General features: G+C 41.5%; 1 protein-coding gene across 41 annotated transcripts in view; it reads right to left on the bottom strand.

Annotated features, from left to right (window-relative positions):
• Positions 1–23131, bottom strand: part of PEAK1 (pseudopodium enriched atypical kinase 1) — a 293696-nt gene that overhangs the window by 9513 nt on the left and 261052 nt on the right. For all 41 annotated transcript variants that reach the window (XM_077881987.1, XM_077881989.1, XM_077882018.1 and 38 more), the window contains one exon: positions 16597–17342. In XM_077881987.1, the coding sequence (XP_077738113.1) occupies positions 16597–17342 (746 nt within the window). The remainder of the gene's footprint in view (positions 1–16596; positions 17343–23131) is intronic.

Raw genomic sequence — 23131 nt, 5'->3', positions numbered from 1 at the left:
AACCTATTTAAACTGCCGCCAACTTGGACAGCTTTGGCCCGGCCTGCACTTCGTGAACGGGAAGCCCCACGGAGCGGCCCCAGCGTGTGGGACTCCTGGCCACAAGCTGCAGCCGCGTGCAAAACCAGGCTGCTCGGGGGGGGGGGGGGGGGGGGGGGGGGGGGGGGGGGGGTGCGCCTCCGACATGTGCCCCGGTCCTCTTTCTGGACAAGTCACTGGTTCTGGGAAGGTGGCAGTGCCAAATCCAAGCAAAAGCAGGTCTTCTTTCTTTCTCTTTTTCTTTCTTTCTTTCTTTCTTTCTTTCTTTCTTTCTTTCTTTCTTTCTTTCTTTCTTTCTTTCTTTCTTTCCTTCCTTCCTTCCTTCCTTCCTTCCTTCCTTCCTTCCTTCTTTCTTTCTTTCTTTCTTTCTTTCTTTCTTCTTCTTTTTATTCATTCATTCATTCGAGACACAGAGAGAGAGGCAGAGACACAGGCAGAGGGAGAAGCAGGCTCTGTGCAGGGAGCCCGATGTGGGACTCGATCCCAGGACCCCAGGATCACACCCTGGGTGAAGGCAGTCACCTGCCTACTTAAACTTCCTAGTGGCGTCCCACTATCTTCACAGGAGAGAGGCCTGGCCCGGCCTCCCTTTGCTGTCTTACTTCTCGCCTCTCTTTCACTTTTGTCACATTGAACCACCAGCAGCCAGCCAGCACCCCCCAGCCCGTCCCCCGCTCCCACCTACCCGGTGTTCTCTCCAATAGGGGCCTCTCTTCACCCGTCACCTGCCTGAGGGACTCCTACTTGCTCTTTAAGGCCATTATCATGGGGCAGTTCTGCCAAAGAGAGAAGTACTGGATACCCTAAGCCTCCTCTCTGTGTTTCTTGTACACGTCTCTATCATTACAGACCGCACACTTCACTGTCCCAAGAACAGATATTTGCACCTGCAGGGCCTACCTCGGGGCAAGGCACACTGTGCGAGCTCAGCATGTCTGTGCAAAACACTGAGGAGGGCCACATCTGATCCGGTGTAGCCGCAGGGTTATGGACTCGGAGCAGCGAGGATGTGTGAACAGCTTCTATGAAGTGGATGGAGGTTGGCAGGTGATGGGGAGGGGCCAGTGCAGACTAATCTGACTAACGAACACTCATGACCAGACGACGCAAATGAGTAAGATCTGAACCAAGCGCTGTCCACGGAGTCCAGGCTGCCACAGAGGCTTGGTGGTCTCGTGCTGCACAAACCTGCACAAAATGACAAAGTTCCTCAACATTCCATTCAATTTCCTCTGCTTTTTCCCAAAGAAAATGATGATTACAAAATACAGGACTCTTCAAAAATACTCCATATCAGCTTTTCTTTCTCCACGGATGGGGCCAGTCGGCCTAGTATGCCTTCAGCCTACTTGGACTTTATCAGCAGGAAATCTCATTTCCACCTCACACTGTACATTTTACAGTGCCTCAGTGAGCCTTCAGCGAGGCTATTGTAGGGAAAGGATTGTAGGGGGACAAAAATGAGAAATCCTGATGACTACATACACCATGCCTCCTGCACTGTTTTGTCACATTACACAAAAGCACAACTGCAAATGAGAGAGAGCCTAGAATGAAAACCTGCAAATGTGAAACAGAGATCCAGCATTGGGTACAACCTTGCTCTAACTTAAATATATATATATAAAAAAAAAAACAAAAAAACAAACAAAAAAAACCTTGCTCTAACAACATAGGCCGATCAATCGCTAACCTCGGGTTCTTCACTGACCTAGAAGGAGTATTGCTTTGCCTGTTGCTACAGAACCAAGACCCATGCACACTCAATGCTGTTACAAATATATGAGAAATGGATTAAGTATTTAATATATAAATGCCACCTGGGCCCCAGGTACTCAGAACTCCATGCTATAGGAATCTGCTATGAGCTCTGTCAGGTAGGCCAGGTAATTTATAGCTTGAATTGCTGCAAAAATGTTCACATGCCCAAGAAACCCATTTTGGAGTCTAGAGAGAAATTCAAGAAGGCAACTGTTAAGGTCTTACTATTTTATTTGTAGCTTGTACCCAATTAAATCTTTTCACGCTCCCACTCAGCATGGGATCAAAAGAAAATCACTTGTGTTTCTGAGCTAGTAATTTAGGCGGACAGAATGACACCTAGGATGTTCATATTAGAGAAACTGAGGTACAGAGCAGTTTAATAACCATCTCAGGCACAGATTAGGAGTTTAATTAGAATCCCAACTTAGAATTCCCAAATATCTTTTCTCACCTTATTCATGAAAGCCATGGCTTCCTTATCCCATTATTCATTTTGATTCCAGATTTACACGAGTACCCAAAAACCTTCCTTCCTAAACCAATTCCCAGTTGACACTCTTAGGAACTTCTGTACACATTCAGCCCTGAAACGAAGTGGACTCTGACCTCCACGATGGCTATGAGTATGTATAGTTGGCTGCTGATTGACAGCTTTTTGTGAAGTTTCAAAGTAGAACATATTTGTACTGAATTATGAAAGTGGAAGTGGCTTCCCTTCTATAGTTTTCTCCTTATTACTAAGCCAGTAATTAATTGCCTGTGTCTATAGTCTGAACTAGTTGTAAACTCTTACCAATCAGTCATTCCTGTTAATGCTTTTTTCACTTAGCGTCTGGCTTTCTCAGCATCCACCCAAATGAGATAAACGAAGACTCTGGAGACTTTGAACTTCTGTGTTCCCATAAAACACAAGTCTGGAGTCAAATGCAATAAAAGATGCTGGTGTCCACAGTTCACCTCTACTTATTACAAGCTTTTAACAAGCTTCTCAGCATAGGTAGGAGAAAGGAAGCAAAAGCAGCCCTCTGTTGTAGCAGGAAAGTGCGCCTCTCCACCAAGCTCTGCGAGCTCTTTCCTTGAGAGCAAAGACCTAGGGGACTCCTTCAAAAAGAGAAGATATATACTACCCAAAATATACCACCCAAATTTGGAACTCCTGGAAAAATAAGGCAGAAGTTTATACTTTTTTCTTATGTGAGATTTTTAATCATCTTCCCCAAAGTGATTTCATCCAAATTTCTTTGGTGGTCTCACATAGCAGCATTTATTATAAAAGCAGTGATAAAGAATGTTCCTTTTGGGCTGAGCCATAACTCGACCAACTGGCCACTCGGCTTATAGGCAAATGCTGTCATTTGTCTATTCAGGGACAATAAGGAGGCATGGCATGGCCAATCCACTATTCAGGTATGATGTAATAGGACAGGTTCCACGTGGGAGTCAGGAGGCAGCCCATCATGAAGCTGGTGACCCTCTGAAAAGTAGTTATTCTTCTCTGGCCTCAGTTTCCTCCTCTGTATGATGATGCATGATGAATGCTAGCCCTTCAAAGGGTGTCTTGAGTCTATCTGGGGATTATGTGTTTGGTCAGTGGCTACCCGGATTCTTTGAAAGGAGGAAAAAGCAAGGTAGATTTTAGTTAGAACAGGGAAGTTTTAAGTTCATGCTTAAATTTGTGTCAAGTTTTATTTAGAGAGCAGGGAAGTTGAGGGCTGGAGGCCAGCCAATATGCAGCCCATAGAGACAGGTCCAATCTGCCGGGTGGTGGCTCCCCAGATGGTGATGAGGGGATAGAAGGAGACATGAATGAGACAGAAATAGAAGTTGAAGGTTAAATATCGTCTGGGCATCAATTTGGCTTTTCCTTCACCAAACACTCAAAAACATAGGCTGCGCTCGCTGCCTCCACAACCTCCCTGGTTCTATACGTTCTCTAACTGCATCTGGTATCTGCTCCCTTTACCAAGACTGCATTTTCTTGAGGTTTACTGTAGACTGGAATCCTGCCTTCTCCTTATTCTGCTCAAGCTTTCTGCAATCCTGTATTCTCTGATCCATGGGTCCTGGCCCTCTGCTACTTCTTTTCCTGCTTTGGGTCACTTAGCCATGCAGGCCTTTTTCTGATGTTGTAGACTCTACTACTATAATCGCATACATTCCCACAATTTGAACTAAATCAAGTCTACGAGAAAACTGGGTAATCATATTTCTGGTCCTGATCTCTGTTTTGAGTACCAAGCCTACATTTTTATCTGGCTATAGTTTTCTCTAGAATTGGCTGTCCTCTGGGCATGCTCCACAAAAAGCTCATCTTTCTGGCTTTTCTGATTCATATTTTAGTTAATGGCATGACTATCCTCCTGGGTTGGTCTCTCATCCTATATCCAGCCTCTCACCAGACATGGTCTACCAACTGCTTCAGCTCTTTTATCACCTGCCCCTTCTTTCCCACTGTTCGGGGGCTCATTATTATTTACCTGGACTACTCCAATAGCATCATGACTGGCTTCCCTTTTGGACTCTTCCATCATACTTTTCTTCTAAAATCATTGACCTTATGTTTTCTCTCTCTTTAAAAATTCTTAGCGGTTTCCCATAAAACACAAAATAAAGTGTAACTTCTTGACTCATCATTCAATGCTCTAAATGTGGTCCTAAATCTTTGCATAGCCACATTTTTCAATATAAACTATGGTCCCTGCCATGGGGAAGCTCAAGTGTAACAGTGGGGAGGGGAGGCGTGTGACTTTAATTGTGTAACAGTATCGCTGTATAATCATACAACTATGGCATGATAGTACAGTGACAGAGACACCCAGCAAGTATAGAGCGGGTACACAGAGAGGAGCGGTCAATATGTTCTCAGAACATCAGAGAAGAAAATTCACAGAGCTGGATTCTTTAAGAAAACATACGAATTTTCTAGGTACATGAGAAGAGAGTGGAGGAATAAATAGGTACCGTTTACTGAATAATTTCTTTGTGCCAAATGATGCCCCGAGCACTATATACATCACTATGTACACACTGACTCCTGTGATTGTTCACAATGGCTTTAAGAAGAATGATGTGTTTTCTCCATTTCACATATAAAGATACTGGGCTTAGGAAAGGCAAGTAACTGGACCAAATTAACATGGCCAATAAGTCGCTAAAGCACAAATTTAAACCCAGGTCTGTCGACCTAAAAGCCCAAATCTTTAACCACTATGTCGACAGTTCTCAAATTTTGTGTAGGAAGCTTGCTAGCAATGCAGTCTCCCAGGCCTCACGTCCAGAGATTCTGATTCTGTTGGTATGGGATGCAGCAGGGGAAAATACATCTCTAGTATTTTATAAAGCCCCCTCAGGTGGTAGTGAAGTAGGTCTCCTGTACCTGGCCGCGATCTTCCCAGAAGCGCAGTCCAGATAGAGGAACCAGGGTGCGCAAGGTTGGGTAGCATGAAATATGAGCTAGAGGATGAAACTACAGGGATCAATAACTAAGGATACCTACCCTCAAAAAGCTCAGTGTCAAATGATCTAAAATCTCCAATCCTTTTTCTTTAAATTGAAAAAACATTATGACACCATTAAAAAAAAAGTCAAAATCCCCTATAATTATCACCACTCTAACATAGAAATTAATTGCATATTACCATTTTGTAGGTGAATTTTTAAAAAGTTATGGTCATACTATTTGGTATTCTGCTCTTTTCATGTGATAGTTTATGAAAAATGTTTTCCATGATTTTATATAGTCTTCATAATTACTATTTAGTTGCCATAAACATTCCATTGGGAATTACCATAATTTATTGTTTCCTTAATATCAGATACTCAATTTGTTACCAATTTTTGGCAGTACTCAAATTCTGGAGGATGCTAGCATTTAGTAGTTTTCCCTCATAATTTTAAAGAAAAATGTTTACTTCTTTGAAGTAATGAGAAGGAAAGCATGTAAGTGCCGAACCTATCTAAATATGCTCAGACTAGTGCCTAATATTAAAGAACGAGTGACCTAAAAAATGTTGACCAATCTTATGAGGTAGGCAGAGCAGTTGGTATCCTTTCATGTAAAAACCAAGACATGGGGGCAGCCCCGGTGGCTCAGTGGTTGAGCCTCTGCCTTCAGCCCAGGGCGTGACCCCAAGGTCCCGGGATCGAGTCCTGCGTCGGGCTCCCTGCATGGAGTCTGCTTCTCCTCTGCCTGTGTCTCTGCCTCTCTCTCTCTCTCTCTCTCCCCCTCCCCTCTCTGTCTCTCATGAATAAATAAATAAAATCTTAAAAAAAAAAAAGACTGAACTCTGTCCTCCCAACATTTGTATGTTGAAGCTCTAAGCCCTGATGTGCCATATTCTTCCCCCGTCCCACCCCCTACATCAGACCCAGTGAGAGGGAAGCTGTGTCTCCAGTCTCCAGACTTGGGAGAAAATACGTTTCTGCCGTCTAGCCACGTGCTCAGTCCCGCTGGTTTGCTACGGCGGCCTGAGCAGACGGGATTTTGGTCCTGAGCCGTGGAGTCCTACAGTGACAAGTATCCAAAAATGCAGAAGCAGCTTTGGAATGGGGTAGAAGCTGAAAGAGTTTTGAGATCCGTGACAGTTTCCGGAACAGGTTGTGGCTAGAAATATGGACGTTACAACGGGTGACCCAGGAGAGGAGTCAGACAGAGATGAGGAACATGTTCTTAGAAACTGGAGAAATGATAAAAGACAAATGACAAAGAACTTGGCTAAACTGTTCCCGTGCAAGGCAGAACTTGTGAGCAACGAAACTGTGTATTGAGCTGAGAGATTTCTAAGCAAAATGGTGAAGGAGTAACTTGTTTCCTATAAATGCAAAGGGAAGAAGGGAGAAATTGAAGAAGGAATCGGTAAGCAAAAGGAACGAAGGCTTGACGCTCTGGAAAATTCTCAGCCTATCCATGCTGCAGCAAGAGGAGAGCTAGCCCTCAGGAGAACAGCAGAGGTGGGCGAGCACCATTAGTCTAGAGAGGTCGGGGTGAGCCGGACTTAACCCGTCGGCTCAGGAGAAGCCAGAAATAGAAAGAGGATTCCCCTGCAAGGACACTGCCAGTTTGAACGGAAAGGATGGGGAAAGCAGGAGGGCCTGAAGGCCCGAAGGGATGCTCCAGGCCGGAGCTGTTCAGCTCTGGGAGCCGCTCGCTCTTGCTCTTCCTCAAAGGGCGGCCGCGGCCGCAGCCGAAGGCGCCTGGGCTTGCCTGGGGTTGCCTGGGCTTGCGGGGCTATCGCTGCTGCCGTCACAAACCTAAGAGGTGAGGCTGCCTCCTCCTGGGTTTCCAGGGTAGGGCTGCCTCCGAGTCTGGAAAGCTAGGATCCGCCGTGCCCAGCACCGCAGTGGCAGGTTCCCCTAGCGGAGAGCCACGTGCAGGAGGCGTCGGGGAGGCGCCCGGCAGGCCCTGCAGAGGGCCCGGGAGGGGGGCGGGGGGGCGGCACCCCGTCCCAGGCCCGGCGGCTACACCGCTCAGCCCGAGAGCATCGTCTGTGAACCTTCACATCCAACAGAAGTTGCCTGGCTAGGCTTTGGCCTTGCTTGGGATCCGTTACCCCTTCTTGCCTTCCCATTTCTCCCTTTGAGAATGGGCCTATCTACCCTCTGCCTACCCACCACTGTATTTTTTTTTAATTGAAGTTAATTGACATAGTGTTATAGTAGTTTCAGGTGCAAGGACTCAACAGTTCTATGTATTACTCAGCGCTCATCACTCTAAATATATTTTACAATCCCCTTCACCCATTTTATCCATCCCTTCTTCCAGCGTCCCCCCAGCCAGAAACTACCAGTTTATTCTCTGTATTTGAGGGTTTTTTGGTCTCTTTTATCATTTCATTGGTTTTGATTTTAAATTCCACGTATGAGTGAAGTCATATGGGATTTGTCTCTCTACCTTATTTCACTTAGCACTCTACCCTCTAGATCCGTCCATGTTGTTGCAAATGGCAAGATCTCATCCTTTTCTAGGCTGGGTAATATTCCATTGCATATATATTACATCTTCTTTAATCACTCATCTGTTGATAGACACCTGGGCTGTTTCCATACCTGGGCTACTGTAAATAATGCCGCAACAAACATAGGGGTGCACAGATCTTCTCAAATTAGCATTTTCATTTTCTTTGGCCACCATTGTATTTTGGAAGCACATAACCTGTCAGTGTCATAGGCTTACAGCTTGGAGAGGAAATCGGCCTCAGGATGAATCAGCCCCTGAGTTACACCCATATCTGACTTAGATGATATTTAGATGAGACTTTGGACTTTAGACTTTAGAGTTAATGCTGGAATGATTTAAGACCTTTGGGCCTATTGGGATGAACTGAATATATTTTGTATGTGATAAGAACCTGAACTGGGGGGTGGGGAGGGTCAGGGGCCGAATGCTACAGACTGAATTCTGAGTCCCCAAAATTTGTATGTTGAAGTGCTAACCCCTAAGATATTGTGATTTATAAAAAAAAAAGTCAAATATATATTTCTCAAATATATTTGGTCTTCGTTCACCAGTTCCTGACTCAAGGGTTTGTTGTAAACCCTTGGAATTTCCTAAGTATTGAGAGTGACCACGGTGTTTCTTATTATGTTAATATGGTAACTTTTGGACCCCACTTAGGGATGGGAGCTGCTTGCCAGGGGAACCAACCATGCACGTGATTGAAGGGCTGGAACTTGCAATCCCACCCTGGACCTTCAACCTCCTCCGCAGAAGCAGAGTGCCTGGAAGTTGAATCAATAGGCAACCACCAATGATTTAATCAATCACGCCTACGTAATGAAGCCTCCATAAACTCCCTAAAGGACAGAGTTTGAAGAGCTTTTGGGTTGGTGAACATAAGGAGATTTTGGGGGATGTGGTGCACCTGGAAGCTTTGTGCCCTTTCTCCTTGCTCTTTGCATCTCTTCTATCTGTTTTTGAGTTATATCCTTTTCTTTTTTTAATATTTTTAAATACTTTTTATTTATTTATTAAGATTTTATTTATTTATTCATGAGAGACAGAGAGAGAGAGAGAGAGGCAGAGACACAGGCAGAGGGAGAAGCAGGCTCCACGCCGGGAGCCCAATGCAGGACTTGATCCTGGATCCCGGGATCACTACCTGAGCCCAAGGCAGGTGCCCAACTTCTGAGCCCCCCAGGTGTCCCAACAACCTGGCCTTGTTACTGTGTTTGATGTTTGCGGAGGGGGTAGACCTGTGAGATATAGTGCTGTCCCAAGGTAGAGAAGTTGAATTGAAGTGAATAGTAGGACATCCTTTTGGTGTCAAAGAATTGTTTGGTGTTGTGTGGCAAGTGTGGTCCCCACCTGCACTGGAAACTGAGTCTCAGAACACAGTTTAATCTTTAATTGGACCATATTTGGAGACAGGATCTATAAAGAGGTAATTAAGGTGAAATGGTCGTAAGGGAGAGGCCCCGATATGGATCAGTATCCTTATAAGAAGAGACCCCAGAGAGCCTCCATCCCCCTTGGCCATGTTAGGGACACAGGGAGAGGGCAGCCATCTGCAAGCCAGAAAGAGTTCTTACTAGAAACTAAATCAGCCAGAAGCTTCATCTCAGACTTTCCAGCCTTCAGAACTGTGACAAAATTAATTTCTATTGTTGAAGTCACCCAGTCTATGGTATTTTGTTGTAACAGTCGGAGCAAACTAAGACAATGCCCAAAATAACAATCTTGGCACTCTATCACTGCAGTGGACTTGGCATTTAAGGGAGTGGTATCCTTTGGCTTTCAAATTGCTAGATTCTAGTGCTGATTTCCTTTTGCACCATTTTAAAGACCTTTTAGTCTCTTCAAGAGACAATCACACGTGCTAGCCTACTCTAAATTCTGTTAGTATGGGAAGGGGTATTTTAAGAAGACAAACGGTAAAAACTTGTTTGTGTGAGCCAACCGCTGTTCTCTTTGGCTTACATCTGCAAAAGCGGGATTCACAGTGTCCCGGTAGTTTATTCCTCTAAGGTTGCACAATCAATTGGGCGCTTCTAGAAACACCCAGAGGGTCTTCAAGGAGACATTTATATTCACCATTTAGTGTAAAACATCTTTTCCCAAACCTGCCAACAACTCCCAGTATAAAACCACTTGCCACCTGTTCTTTGGAGATTGCTTCTGCATCATTACAAGCAAAGAAATCAATACTAGACCATTGATTTGGGAAAGAGACAAGGTTGCACGGCAATAAGACATAAAGTTAGTCAAGCCCTACTCCTCAATTGTTTTCAAAGAACAGATAGTTCAATGCCCCATTCCGAAATAGGTACTCATCCTGCACTGGCAATCTTGTAGCAATAAAGGCCCAAGATAGATGAGGCGCCCTAACCCCAATTGACTTAACAGCTCTTGAGTGCTACACAGAATCTCAAAATGCCTTTTTTAGACTCCACAGTAATGTATTAACTAGAATCCAGCTCCCCTCTCTGCAGTCTATCCCTCAGTTTAATTTAAAAAGTGTGGGCTGGGGCGGAGGGTCACTCTGCCAGCGCCACCAGACAGCTGAGTGGGATGGGTGCTGCAGCGCAGAGAGCCACAGCTGACGGTCTGGTCCAAATATCTATTCTGTCTTGACAGACAGGTAAGGCCAATGGTTTACCTTATCCATTAATTTACTAAGACACCATCTGGTCTTTCTAAGTCAAATTAACATGTAAAAGTCATTTAGATATGTTAATTGGTTTTGAACCAGGAAACAGAATCAATAAAAAGGGACTAGGAATGAAGAACATTACCTGTTTATCTAGAACTTTGTGTTTTAAAAAACTGTTTCACGTGCATTAGCCCCAATCCCACAGATTATCACTATAAACATGTGAAAGAGGAAGTTGAGGCTCTGAAAGTAACCTAGGGAAGACGGTATGGGAGAGCGAAAGGAGGGAACACTTATCACAGATGTTTTACTCTCTTTTAGCCAAACAGCCAAAGATGAGCAACATTAATTATCCTCTTTTAAAGCTAAGGAAATTGAGACTCAGAGTAGCAACTTGAGACAAAGCTACTAAGTAGCAGAGCCAGGACTTGAACCCAGATCTTTTGGACTTCAAAATCCATTCTTTACTGGGTTCTAGTTTAAGATGGTAGGAAGATCTGAACTCCCCTCCTCTCATGGACACACTGAGTGTACAGCCACACATGGAACAATTTTCTCTTAAAAAAATCTAAAGGCTGGCTGAGTGAGGACTACACGTGGGCAAACAGGAAGAAAACCACATCGATGTGAGTAAGAGAGAACGGGACACAATCTTGCCATAAACCCCACCCATGGTGTGGCATCCCATAACAGGGAGGGAACTCCAGAGCTGGAGCCTCTCCCTGAGGAATGAAGGGTTTAAGTCCTACAACAGATACCCCAACCTTTAGGACATATATACACTTGAGAGACAAGCCTCCGAAACAACTAACTTTGAAACCCAACAGGGCTTTGTGCCCTGAGACCCACAAGACCATAGCGATCTGAAAACCCCTCTCAAAGGACCTACCCACTGGGACTTACCCAAGAGGCAGCCAGTTGTGCCTGGACTGAAGTGAAGGCGGCTTTCCTGCTATATTAGAGCACTGGTGTGAGAGGAAAGCACTGGTAGGAGGGGCAGACATCTAATTTAACACCTCCATCCAGGAGCCTGCGGGGACACCTTCCGGGGACAAAGGCTGGCAGATACCACCTTCATGCTCTCCCTTTGCCGGGCTCCGGGGCACCAGTTTCCCACAGAATGGAATGTTTACGTGTGTCTGGTGGCCTGATTTTTTTTTATTTTTATTTTTATTTTTATTTTTATTTTTATTTTTATTTTTTTTGGTGGCCTGATTTTTATGGCTGTTGTCGAGGGGATGCCTCTTGACTGCCTGGCTCTGGAAGCTGGGAGTTTGTTTTCCGGGTCCCACAGGACTGTAATAATTGGTAGCACACCGAAAAAAGCTTGTACCCCTATCTGGCACCTTGAATTCTGTGACTACTATCAGGGGACACCTCTACATCATCTGGCTCTGGCAGCCAGGGGGACTTCTGCTCATGGGTCCCACAAAACTGCAACCAATGGAGAAAGAGTTATCACCCCCAGAAATGAGCAAGAGGTAACAGATCCAGGAAAGCTCAGTCTTTCTGTGAACGAGGCCTATTAACTAATCATGGGCTGACTATAAACCTCTCTAGAAACCTCTGCCATGCTCCAGAGTGCCAGTGCCTCCTGGAGGGGAGCTGCATTCATAACTGCTGCTCTGGTTTTTGTCTGGAGTCCCAGCGTATATGGCTACTGCCCAGAAAATGCTCCATGATCACCTGGCTCTGGTGGCCGGAGAGCCTGCATTCCTGGGTCCCATACGACTGTGGTAAAGAGACAGTTCTTGGTAGGCTTCCACACTCAGACCACTGCACAGAGAGTAGTCTGATGTAGCACATTCCCTAGTTTTCCTGTGAAAAAGGCTTCTTTGATTATCCTGGAACACTGGCCCGAGGGACAGAATTCAGGTCTGGCACATATTTAGTGGCCTACAGAGCTTCTCTGAAGGAACATAGGTTATGGACACCATCTTGGTGCTTTCTCTCTGCCTTGCTCCAGCTCACCAGTATCACACAACATACCCTGTTGTGAGCCCTGATGTCTGTAACTGCTTTCCAGGGCGCACCTCCAGATCTGCTTATGCTTGCAGTCCACAGGACTGTATACATTTGCATATTTTTAAAAGCTGATGCCTGAGGGTCTGGCTTCTAGTCAGCCTGAATCTAGGTGCTGAGATTCTCCCCTTTGGGACAATGATAGGTCTTGGCATATTCTCAACTACTGGGAGCTATTAAAAATATAATAGGCTGCTTGAACAGGCACAAAGGTTTGAGAGATGACAAAAAAGCTAGGGCAGGGTGGAATGACAAGGTCCATCTAGATGAGATCACCCTTTTAATGCTGAGAGAGATACTGTATGGAAACAGAGACTCAAGCTAAATGAAAAAAAAAAAAAACACGGAAGAATATGTATCAAATGAAAGGACAAAACTCTAGAAAAAGAATCTTGAGGAAATAGAGATAAGTAATTTACCTGATAAAGAGTTCAAAGTAATGGTCATAAAGATATTCACTGAACTGGGGAGAAAAATGAATGAACACAGAGAGAACTTCAACAAAGCGATGGAAAATATAAGAAAGTACTACACAGAAGCTACAGAGCTGAGTACAATAACTGAATTGAAAAATACACCAGAGGTCACCTGGCTGGCTGGCTCAGTTAGCTAAGTGTAATATATAATATACAATATTATATGTAATATATGTAATATGTAATATAATGCCACTCTCTCTAGCTTGCAAAGTGTCTGCTGAAAAATCTATTGAGAGTCTTATGGGGGGGCTCCCCTGTATAAAACAAGTTGTTTTTCTCTTGTAGTTTTTAATATTTTCTCCTTGTTTTTAACTTTTGACATTTTAATTATAATGTGTCTTGGTGTGGATCACTTTAAGTTCCTCTTATTTGGAACTCTCTGGGCTTCTTGGATCTGAATGTCTGCTTATTTCCCCAGGTTAGGGAGATTTTCAGCCATTATTTCTTCAGATAAGATTTCTATCCGTTTCTCTCTCTCTCTCTCTCTTTTTTTTTCTAGGAGTCCCATGATACAAATGCTGTCCATTTGATGTTGTATATCCCTTAAGCTGTCTTCACTTTTTTTTCTTCTGTTTGTTTCTGCTGCCCTGATTCAGTGATTCTACTACCTCGTCTTTGAGTTGACTGACCTTTTCTTTTACTTCATCTGGTCTGCTGTTGAACCCCTATAGTGCATTTTTCATTTGTTGTTGTTGTTTTCTTTTTAAATTTTATTTATTTATTCATGAGACAGAGAGAGAGAGAGAGAGAGAGAGAGAGAGAGGCAGAAACACAGGCAGAGGGAGAAGCAGGCCTCCTGCAAGGAGCCGGACATGGGACTCAATCCCGGGATCATGCCCTGAGCTGAAGGCAGATGCTCAACCACTGAGCTACCCAAGCATCCCTGTTTTTCATTTGTTTTTGTTTGTTTTTTAAGATTTTATTTATTTGAGAAAGAGGGAGAGAGGGACAAGCAGACTCCCCACCAAGGAGAGACCCCAACATGGGGCTTGATCTCAGGACTCTGAGATCATGATCTGAGCCAAAGTCAGAAACTTAGCTAACTGAACCAGCCAGGTGACCCAGAACCCCTCTGATGTAGTTTTCAATTCAGTTATTGTACTCAGCTCTGTAGCTTCTGTGTAGTACTTTCTTATATTTTCCATCGCTTTGTTGAAGTTCTCTCTGTGTTCATCCATTTTTCTCCCCAGTTCAGTGAATATCTTTATGACCATTACTTTGAACTCTTTATAATTATAAAGTTATTCAGAAGTGAAGGGGAAAGTTTTTTTTCAGACAAGCAAAAGCTAAACAAGTTCACCACTACTAAATTGGCCTTACAAGAAATGTCAAAGGAACTTCTTTAACCTGAAAAGAAAATGCACTAATTAGTAACAAGAATACATATTAAAGAATAAATCTCACTAAAAAGGTCAACATACAGTAAAGTTAGTGGATCAATCACTTATAAGAGCTAGTATAAATACTGAAAGACAAAAGTAGTAAAAATAACTATGATTACAACAATCAGTTAAGGGATGGATATACAAAATAAAAAGATGGGGATCCCTGGGTGGCGCAGCGTGTTAGCGCCTGCCTTTGGCCCAGGGCGCGATCCTGGAGACCCGGGATCGAATCCCACATCGGGCTCTCGGTGCATGGAGCCTGCTTCTCCCTCTGCCTGTGTCTCTGCCTCTCTCTCTCTCTCTCTCTCTCTCTCTGTGACCATCACAAATAAATAAAAAAATTAAAAAAAATAAAAAGATGTAAATTGTGACATCAAAAACAAAATTTTCTTTCTTTTTTTTTTTTTTAAAAACAAAATTTTCGAAAAAGAAACCAAAGAATGTGTTGAGGGAGAGCAATGATTTTGAGCTTTACAATGGAATGAAACTTAAATTGTAACCAACTTAAAATAGACTTTTATAGATATAAGTTGTTATATGTAAGCTCACGGTAACTATAAAGCAAAAACACAAAAGATAAAGGAATATAAGCATACCACTAAAGAAACCACAAAGGAAGAGGGATGACCTATAAAAAAGCCCCAAAGAATTACAAAATTGGCAGTAAGTACGCAGCTATCAATAATTACTTCAAATGTAAATGGATAAATTTTCTAATCCAAAGATACACATCACTGAATGGATAAGAAACCAAGACCCATCTACATGCTATTTGAAAGAGATTCACTTTAGATGTATGGACACATAGACTAAAAGTGAAGGGATGAAAAAAGATATTCCATGCAAATGAAAACCCAAACAAAGCTAGAGTAGCTATACTTATATCAGACAAAATAGACTTTAAAACAAAGACTGTAATAAGAGACAAAGAAGGGGGTTACATAATGATAAAAGGATCAACCCAACAAGAGGCTATAACATTTGTTAATATTTATGCACCCAACATGGGAGGACCTAAATATATAAAAAAGATACTAACAGACCTATACGAAGAAATTGACAGCAAAACAATAATAGTAAGAGACTTACATCAATGGATTGATCATCCAGACAAAAAATCAACCAGGAAACATCGGCCTTAAATGACACAGTAGACCAGATGGGCTTAACAGATATATACATAACATTCCATTCAAAAGCAAAGGAATATGCATTCTTCCGAAGTATATACATGGAACATTTTCCAAGACAGATCATATGATAGGCCATAAAACAAGTCTTCATAAATTTAAGAGGACTGAAAATTTATCAAGCATCTTTTCTTTTTTAGAAACTGATTACACAAGGAAAACTGAGAAATTCATAAATTTGTAGAGATTAAATAACATGCTACGCTACTGAACAAGCAATGGGTCAAAGAAGAAATCAAGAGAATTAAAAAGATACCTTGAGATAAATGAAAATGGAAATGTAATGTAACAAAGTCCATGCTTTATTTATTACACTGATGATGCCTATTTACAGTGAATGCAATTGGACAAGAATTCTTGATGTTAAGAATTTTAACCTTCTTGAAGTAGTGGTTTGTCTGGAATGGGTTATGTACAATTAAGAAATTAATCTGTGACATAATGGTTAAAGTGTAGGCTATGGAATCAGAGATCTGTGTTTAAATCCCAGTTCAACGAATTGCTAGGTGTGTGGCCCTAAGCAAGTCAGCTTACCAGTCTGAGCTTTATTTTCCTCATTTGTCAAATGGATAAAAAGATCTTAACCTCGTAAAGTTGATGTAAAGATCAAATTATGTAACACCAGTAATGTTCCTGGCACATCAACAAACATTGGTTATTTTCCTCTATAAAAATGTTTCTCCGAGCAGCCCGGCTGGCTCAGCGGTTTAGCACCACCGTAGGCTCAGGGCTTGATCCTGGAGACCCGGGATGGAGTCCCACGTCAGGCTCCCTGCATGGAGCCTGCTGCTCCCTCTGCCTGTGTCTCTGCCTCTCTCTCTCTGTGTGTCTCTCATGAATAAATAAATAAAATCTTAAAAAAAATGTTTCTCCAAGAAGCAGAAGAGTTCTAGAGTAGGGGGCAGACAAGGGTCTCTTATTTGTTAGAGAATAAAGACAGAAACATGGAGTGAAAGACACATAACAGACCTATTTGTACAGACAGCTTCTGCAAACAATCACAGCTTACTATAACATTTGGTGTAAGGTAGATGATCGATGACTTTTTGCTGAGTGGAGGAAAGAAGAACAGACCCATCCCAATAACAGTGTGTTGGATAAGATTAAAGTCAGATTTATATTTTCTTACCTTGACTGCATAGTTATTAAGTGGATCTTTTGCATATGAAGCCGTGTAGTAAACTGCATCACCTGCCTCACAACATGGCTTGTCACTGGTTAGCCTGAAGTCTGACCAGCTGTCCACCCCAAAACGGAGCTGGTCTTTCTGTCCAGCCATGAAGAGGTCTTCACATTTTATAGCCAGTTTCTTCAAGGCATCTGTATGAAGGCTTCGGATTTTACCCATTACTTCTTCCCGATTCTCAAGTCCTCGATAAAGTGCTTGTCTCTGTGGCTTCTGCAAGCCTCGGCCCTGTCTGCAAGAGGGACCACGCCGGCTGGGCAGGGACTCCATACTGTTGGAAAATCTATCCTTAATACTGAGAGTGGTTAAGCTGGAGATACTGTTTGCTGCTGAGGGAACAGGTCTCTCCTTGTGTAGAGGTCTTTCCAAGGAGTCATAAGACTCAATGTCCAGTCCTTTGAGTTCATAACTGATGGAAGAGCCAGCACTACTGGCATCCCAGTTGGGGTCGATATCATAGGTGGGATTAGCCATTACACAAAGACTCGTTTCCATGGATTTTTGGAGGTCTTTGGGGATTGGTTCTGTATTGGCTCTTATGATCATTTTCTTTGGCAGTGGGGGTGGCGTAGGTTGGGACGCATTAGGTGCTTCTTGGTCTGTTTTCCCGTTAAAGACAATGGCATCATCCAAAGTTCCCTTAGGCTGCCGTGGATGCTTGGGTGGTATCATGGCTGCTCTAGATTGCCCTGTATTGTTTTAAAAGAAAGAAAGAAAAATAATAGTTAAGTTTTTGTTCTTGTTACATAATTGAAACTTAAGGAGAAATAAATACTGTGGCCATAAGAATATATGAAGTCAATGCCTTAATTCAAAATGGTTGAAGAAAAGCAACCAAAGACTTGGTGGGAGCAATAAAATATGAACAATATCTCAGCATTTCTGTGCCAGAGAACAGGGTAATGGGCTTTGTGTTCAAAAAAAAGAACTGAGATTCTCCACTCCTGCCCCCAAGAGTACCGTATTTAACTTACTAGAATGTGAAGGAGTGACAGACACTCAAATAATTTCACTGTGACACAGCAGAGATTAAAGCATGTGTAGATTAAGGAAAATACTTGGAAGCATTAAAAAAACAAAACAAAACAAAACAAAACAAAAACTGAAAGTAGCAATGGGACCACTAGACTGATGCTCAGAAGATACTATTCTGTTCTTTTAATCTTGTTCCAAAGTTACACTGTATTGTATATAGCACTCATCATTTTCAATCCAACACATATGAATATAATTTCATAAACCATGTTATTTTATTTCACTACAGAAATGGCTTCTAGCACTGGTCTTAAACTGGTTTATGTATAAATTCTTGTGATTGGGATAAGGGAAACAACATACATGAGCAGTCAACTGCTGTTCCAAACATCCTTCACAAGCTCTTCTTACATGATTGTTTTATTTTTTGGGATATGATATATAAACTGTGATTTGAGCAATACTACCTAAAATTTTTTTTTTAGTTTTAACATTGTTTTAGTCAAGTAATGTAGCTGTCCGAAGCGGGAAATTTTAAGACTATTTTTTTAATTTAAAATTTTAGATTTATATTCAATTTGCCAACATATAGCATAATGCCCAGTGCTCATCACATCACATGCAAACAATATTGCTTTTGAACATTTCTTACAAGCCCTAGTTATAAATCCAATAATCTCTGCTTCCTTTCTAGCACTTGCACTTAGAAGATAATAAAATACAGATGTGTGAAAATGAAAACACAACAGCCCATAATCTTTGGGATGCAGCGAAAGCAGTTCTAAGAGGGAAATGTATAGCAATACAGACCTACCTCAAGAAACAAGAAAATGCTTAAATAAAACAATCTAACCTTACATCTAAAGGAGCTAGAAAAAAGAAGAACAAATAGAAGCCAAGATGAGTAGAAGCAAAGAAATAATAAAGATAAGAGCACAAATAAATGGCATAGAGAAGTAAAAAAGAAAAAAAAATCAGTGAAACCAAGAGATGGTTCTTTCAAAAGATAAAACTGATAAACCCTCAGCCAGACTCATTAAGAAAAACAAAGAGAAAGAACCCAAATAAAAGCAGAAACAAGAGAGAAGTAACTCTGACACAATAGAAATACAAAGGAATATAAGAGAATACTACAAAAAGTTATATGCCAACAAATTAAACAACTAGAAGAAATGAATAAATTTCTAGAAACATACAATCTTTCAAAACTGAATCAGGAAGAAACAGAAAATCTGAACAGATCGACTATAAGTAATGAAATTGAATTGGTAATAAAAAAAAAATCCAACAAACTGAAGTCCAGGACCAGATGGGTTCATAGATAAATTCTACCAAACTTTTTTTTTTTTTTAGATTTTATTTATTTATTCATGAGAGACAGAGAGAGAGAGAGAGGCAGAGACACAGGCAGAGGGAGAAGCAGGCTCCCCGTGGGGAGCCCGATGTGGGACTTGATCCCAGGACCCCAGGGTCACACCCTGAGCCGAAGGCAGTCGCTAAACTGCTGAGCCACCCAGGGATCCACTCTACCAAACATTTATTTATTTGTTTGTTTATTTTTAAATATTTTATTTATTTATTTATTCATGAGAGACAGAGAGAGAGAGAGAGAGAGAGAGAGAGAGAGAGGGGGGCAGAGAGACAGGCAGAGGGAGAAGTAGGCTCCATGCAGGGAGCCCAACGTAGGATTCAATCCTGGGTCTCCAGGATCATGCCCTGGGCTGAAGGCGGCGCTAAATCGCTGAGCCACCCGGGCTGCCCTCTACCAAACATTTTTTTTTTTAATTTTTATTTATTTATGATAGTCACACAGAGAGAGAGAGAGAGAGGCAGAGACACAGGCAGAGGGAGAAGCAGGCTCCATGCACCGGGAGCCCGACGTGGGATTCGATCCCGGATCTCCAGGATCACGCCCTGGGCCAAAGGCAGGCGCTAAACCGCTGCACCACCCAGGGATCCCTCTACCAAACATTTAAAGAAGAGATTAATATCTATTCTTCTCAAACTACTCTAAAAATAGAAAAGGAAGGAAAGCTTCCAAATATATAATATAAATAAACACGAGGCCAGCTTCACCCTAATACTAATACCAGACAGACACTGCAAAATGGGGGAGAGAGCGTGAGAGGGAGAGGGAGAGAGAGAGAGAGAGAGAGAGAGAGAGAGAAACCATAGGCCAATATCCCTGATGAACATAGATACAAATATCCTCAACAAAATATTAGCAAACTAAATTGAGCAATAAAGAATCATTCACCATGATCAAATTAGATTTATTCTGGGGATGCAAAGATGGTTCGATATTCACAAATCAATCAATGTAGATATAGCACATCAACAAAACAAAGGATAAAAATTATATGATCATGTTAATAGATGCAGAAAAAGCATCTATCAAAACCCAACATCCATTCATGATAAAAACTCTTAATAAAGTGGGCTTAGAGGAAACATATCTCAACATAATAAAGCCTTATATGAAAAACCCACAGGTAACACCATACTCAGTGGTGAAAACTGGACCTTTTCCTCTAAGATCAGGGACAAGACAAAGATGTCCACTCTTGCCACCTTTATGTACCAAAGTACTGGCCACAGTAATCCGATAAGAAAAAGAAATGAGGCATCCATATTGGGAAAGAAGTTAAACTGTCACAATTTGCAGACGACATACTATACATAGAGAACCTTAAAGATTCCACTAAAAAACAACTAGAAGTAATAAATGAATTCAGGAAAGTTGCATGATACAAAATTAATACCCGGAAACTGTAGTGCCTCTATATAATAATAATGAAGTCGCAGAAAAAGAAATTAAGAAAACAGTCCCATTTATAATTGCACCAAAAGCTTAGGAATAAACTTAACCAAAAAGGCGAAAGGCCTGCAGTCTGAAAACTATAAGATACTGATAAAGGAAAATGGATATGATACAAATAAATGGACAGATATTCCATGGTCATGGATTAGAAGAATTAATATTGTTAAAATGTCTATATTATGCAAAAGAATCTACAGGTTAAATACAATCCCTATCAAAATACCAACACTATATTTCACAGAACTAGAAAAATAATCCCAAAATTTGTATAGAACCATAGTAAACCCCAAATAGCTAATGCAATCTTGAGAAAGAAAAACAAAGCTGGAGGCACCACAATTTCAGATTTCAAATTACACTGAGAAGCTTTAGTAATCAAAAAAATATAGTGCTGACACAAAAACAGACACAGAGATCAATAGAGCAGAATAGCCCAGAAACAAACCCAAAATTGTATGATTATTTAATCTGTGACAAAAGAGGCAAAATATCCAAGGGGAAAAGATAGTCTCTTCAGTAAATGGTGCTAGGAAAACTGGACAGCTATTGTAAAAGAATGAAACTGGACCACCTTTTAATACCATACACAAAAATAAACTCAAAATGAATTAAAGACCTAAATGTGAGACCTGAAACCAAAGAAATCCTAGAAAAGAACACAGGCGGTAATTTCTTTGGCATCAGCTATAGTAATACTTTTCTAGATGTGTCTTCTAAGGCAACAAAAGCAAAATCAAACTATTAGGACTATACGAAAATAAAAAGCTTTTGTACAGCAAAGGAAACCATCAACTGAACAAAAAGGCAACCTGCTGAATGGGAGAAGATATTTGCAAATGATATGTCTTAGAAGGGATTAATATCCAAAATATATAAAGAATTTATACAACTCAACAACAAAAACCCAAACAATCTAACGAAAAGATGGGTAAAGGACCTAAATAGATAAAGAAAACATACAGATGGTCAACAGACACATGAAAAGGTGCTCAACATCAATCATCAGGGAAATGCAAATCAAAACCCCAATGAGATATCACCTTACATCTGTTAGGGCTAAAATAAGAAAGATAAGGAATGACGAATGTTGGCAAGGATGCAGAGAAAAAGGAACCCTCATATACTGTTGGGGGGAATGTAAATTGGTACAGCCAATGGGAACTAGAATGGAGGTTCTTCAAAAAATTAAAAATAGAAATACCATATGATCCAATAATTTCACTTGGGTATTTAACCAAACATAAAAAAGGATGAGATCGTGCCATTCGAGGTATCATGAATGGTATTATGCTAAGTGAAGTAAGACTGAGAAAGACAACACAGGATTTAATTCATAAGTGGAATCTAACCTCCCTCCCCAACAAACAAATGAAAAACCCAAATGAATAAACAAAAGGTAGAATGAGACTATAAACACAGAGAACAAATGGATGGATGCCAGAGGAGAGAAGGGTGGGGGTCTGGGCAAAATGGGTGAAGGGGAGTGGGAGATACAGACTTCCACTTACGGAATGAATAAGTAAGTCATGGAACAAAAAAGGATGGAATAAGGAATATAATCAATGCTATTGTAATGCTATTGTGGTGCAGTGGGAGATGTTTAGCTACGCCCGTGGTAAACACAGCATAATGTATAAACAAATACACCTGTGCTCAATTAATTACGTCTTTGGACTTACTGTATAAAGGGGAGAAACATTATTTTTTTAAAGACAGAGAAATATTACCACGGAACTTTTATAAAAGTTGTTATAATTAGTAATGTTATTAAAATGAGGCCTTGGGACACTTGGGTGGCTCAGTGGTTGAGTGTCTGCCTTTGGCTCAGGTCGTGATCCCGGGGTCCTGAAATTGAGTCCTGCGTCAGACTCCCCACAGGAGGCCTGCTTCACCCTGTGCCTATGTCTCTCTCTCTCTCTCTCTGTGTCTCTCATTAATAAATAAATAAATAAATAAATAAAATCTTTAAAAAAACAATTAAAATGAGGACTTACTGAATATCTTAGAGTAAGAGTATAATGCTGTTATGGGATGAGTTACATTCTCTCTCCCAAAATGTTGAAGTCATAACCACTGGTACCTGTGAAATAGAGTCTTTGTAGAGGTAATCAAGTTAAGAGGAGGTCATTAGGGTGGACTTCAATCCAATATGACTGATGTCCTTATAAAAAGAGGAAACATCATATAAAAAGAGACAAAAGGGAGAACACCATGTGGTGACAGGGGCAGAGAATGGCAGCTGCAAGCCAAGGGTGTCAAGGATTGATAGCCACCACCAGCCGCTAGAAGAGGTAAGGAAGGATTCTATTCAGAGCCTCAGAGAAAGCATGGCTTTGCTGGCGCCTTGACTTCAGACTTCTAGCCTACAAAACTGTTAAGAGAATAAATTTCTCTTGTTTTAAGGCACGCAGGTTATGCTACTTTATGACAGCAGCCCCATGAAACTAATACACGCTCCTATTGATGGTCAGATAGAATAGAAGGTAGAAGAACAGAATAGAATAGATGGTCCTGAAGATAATAATGAATTGAGAAGGTGGCTTGTTTTTATTAAAATCATGTCCTTGTAGAAATGCCTAGGGTGGGCACCAATATAAACTGTGGAATATATTGTTAGTATTCCACAATACTATTCTTATTTATGCAACTCTCTCCAAGAACACCTAGAGGTTTATACAAACC

This window comes from Canis aureus, chromosome 32 (genome assembly GCF_053574225.1).
Source record: "Canis aureus isolate CA01 chromosome 32, VMU_Caureus_v.1.0, whole genome shotgun sequence".
NCBI lineage: Eukaryota > Metazoa > Chordata > Mammalia > Carnivora > Canidae > Canis > Canis aureus.
This window is presented reverse-complemented; position numbering and strand designations above follow the sequence as displayed.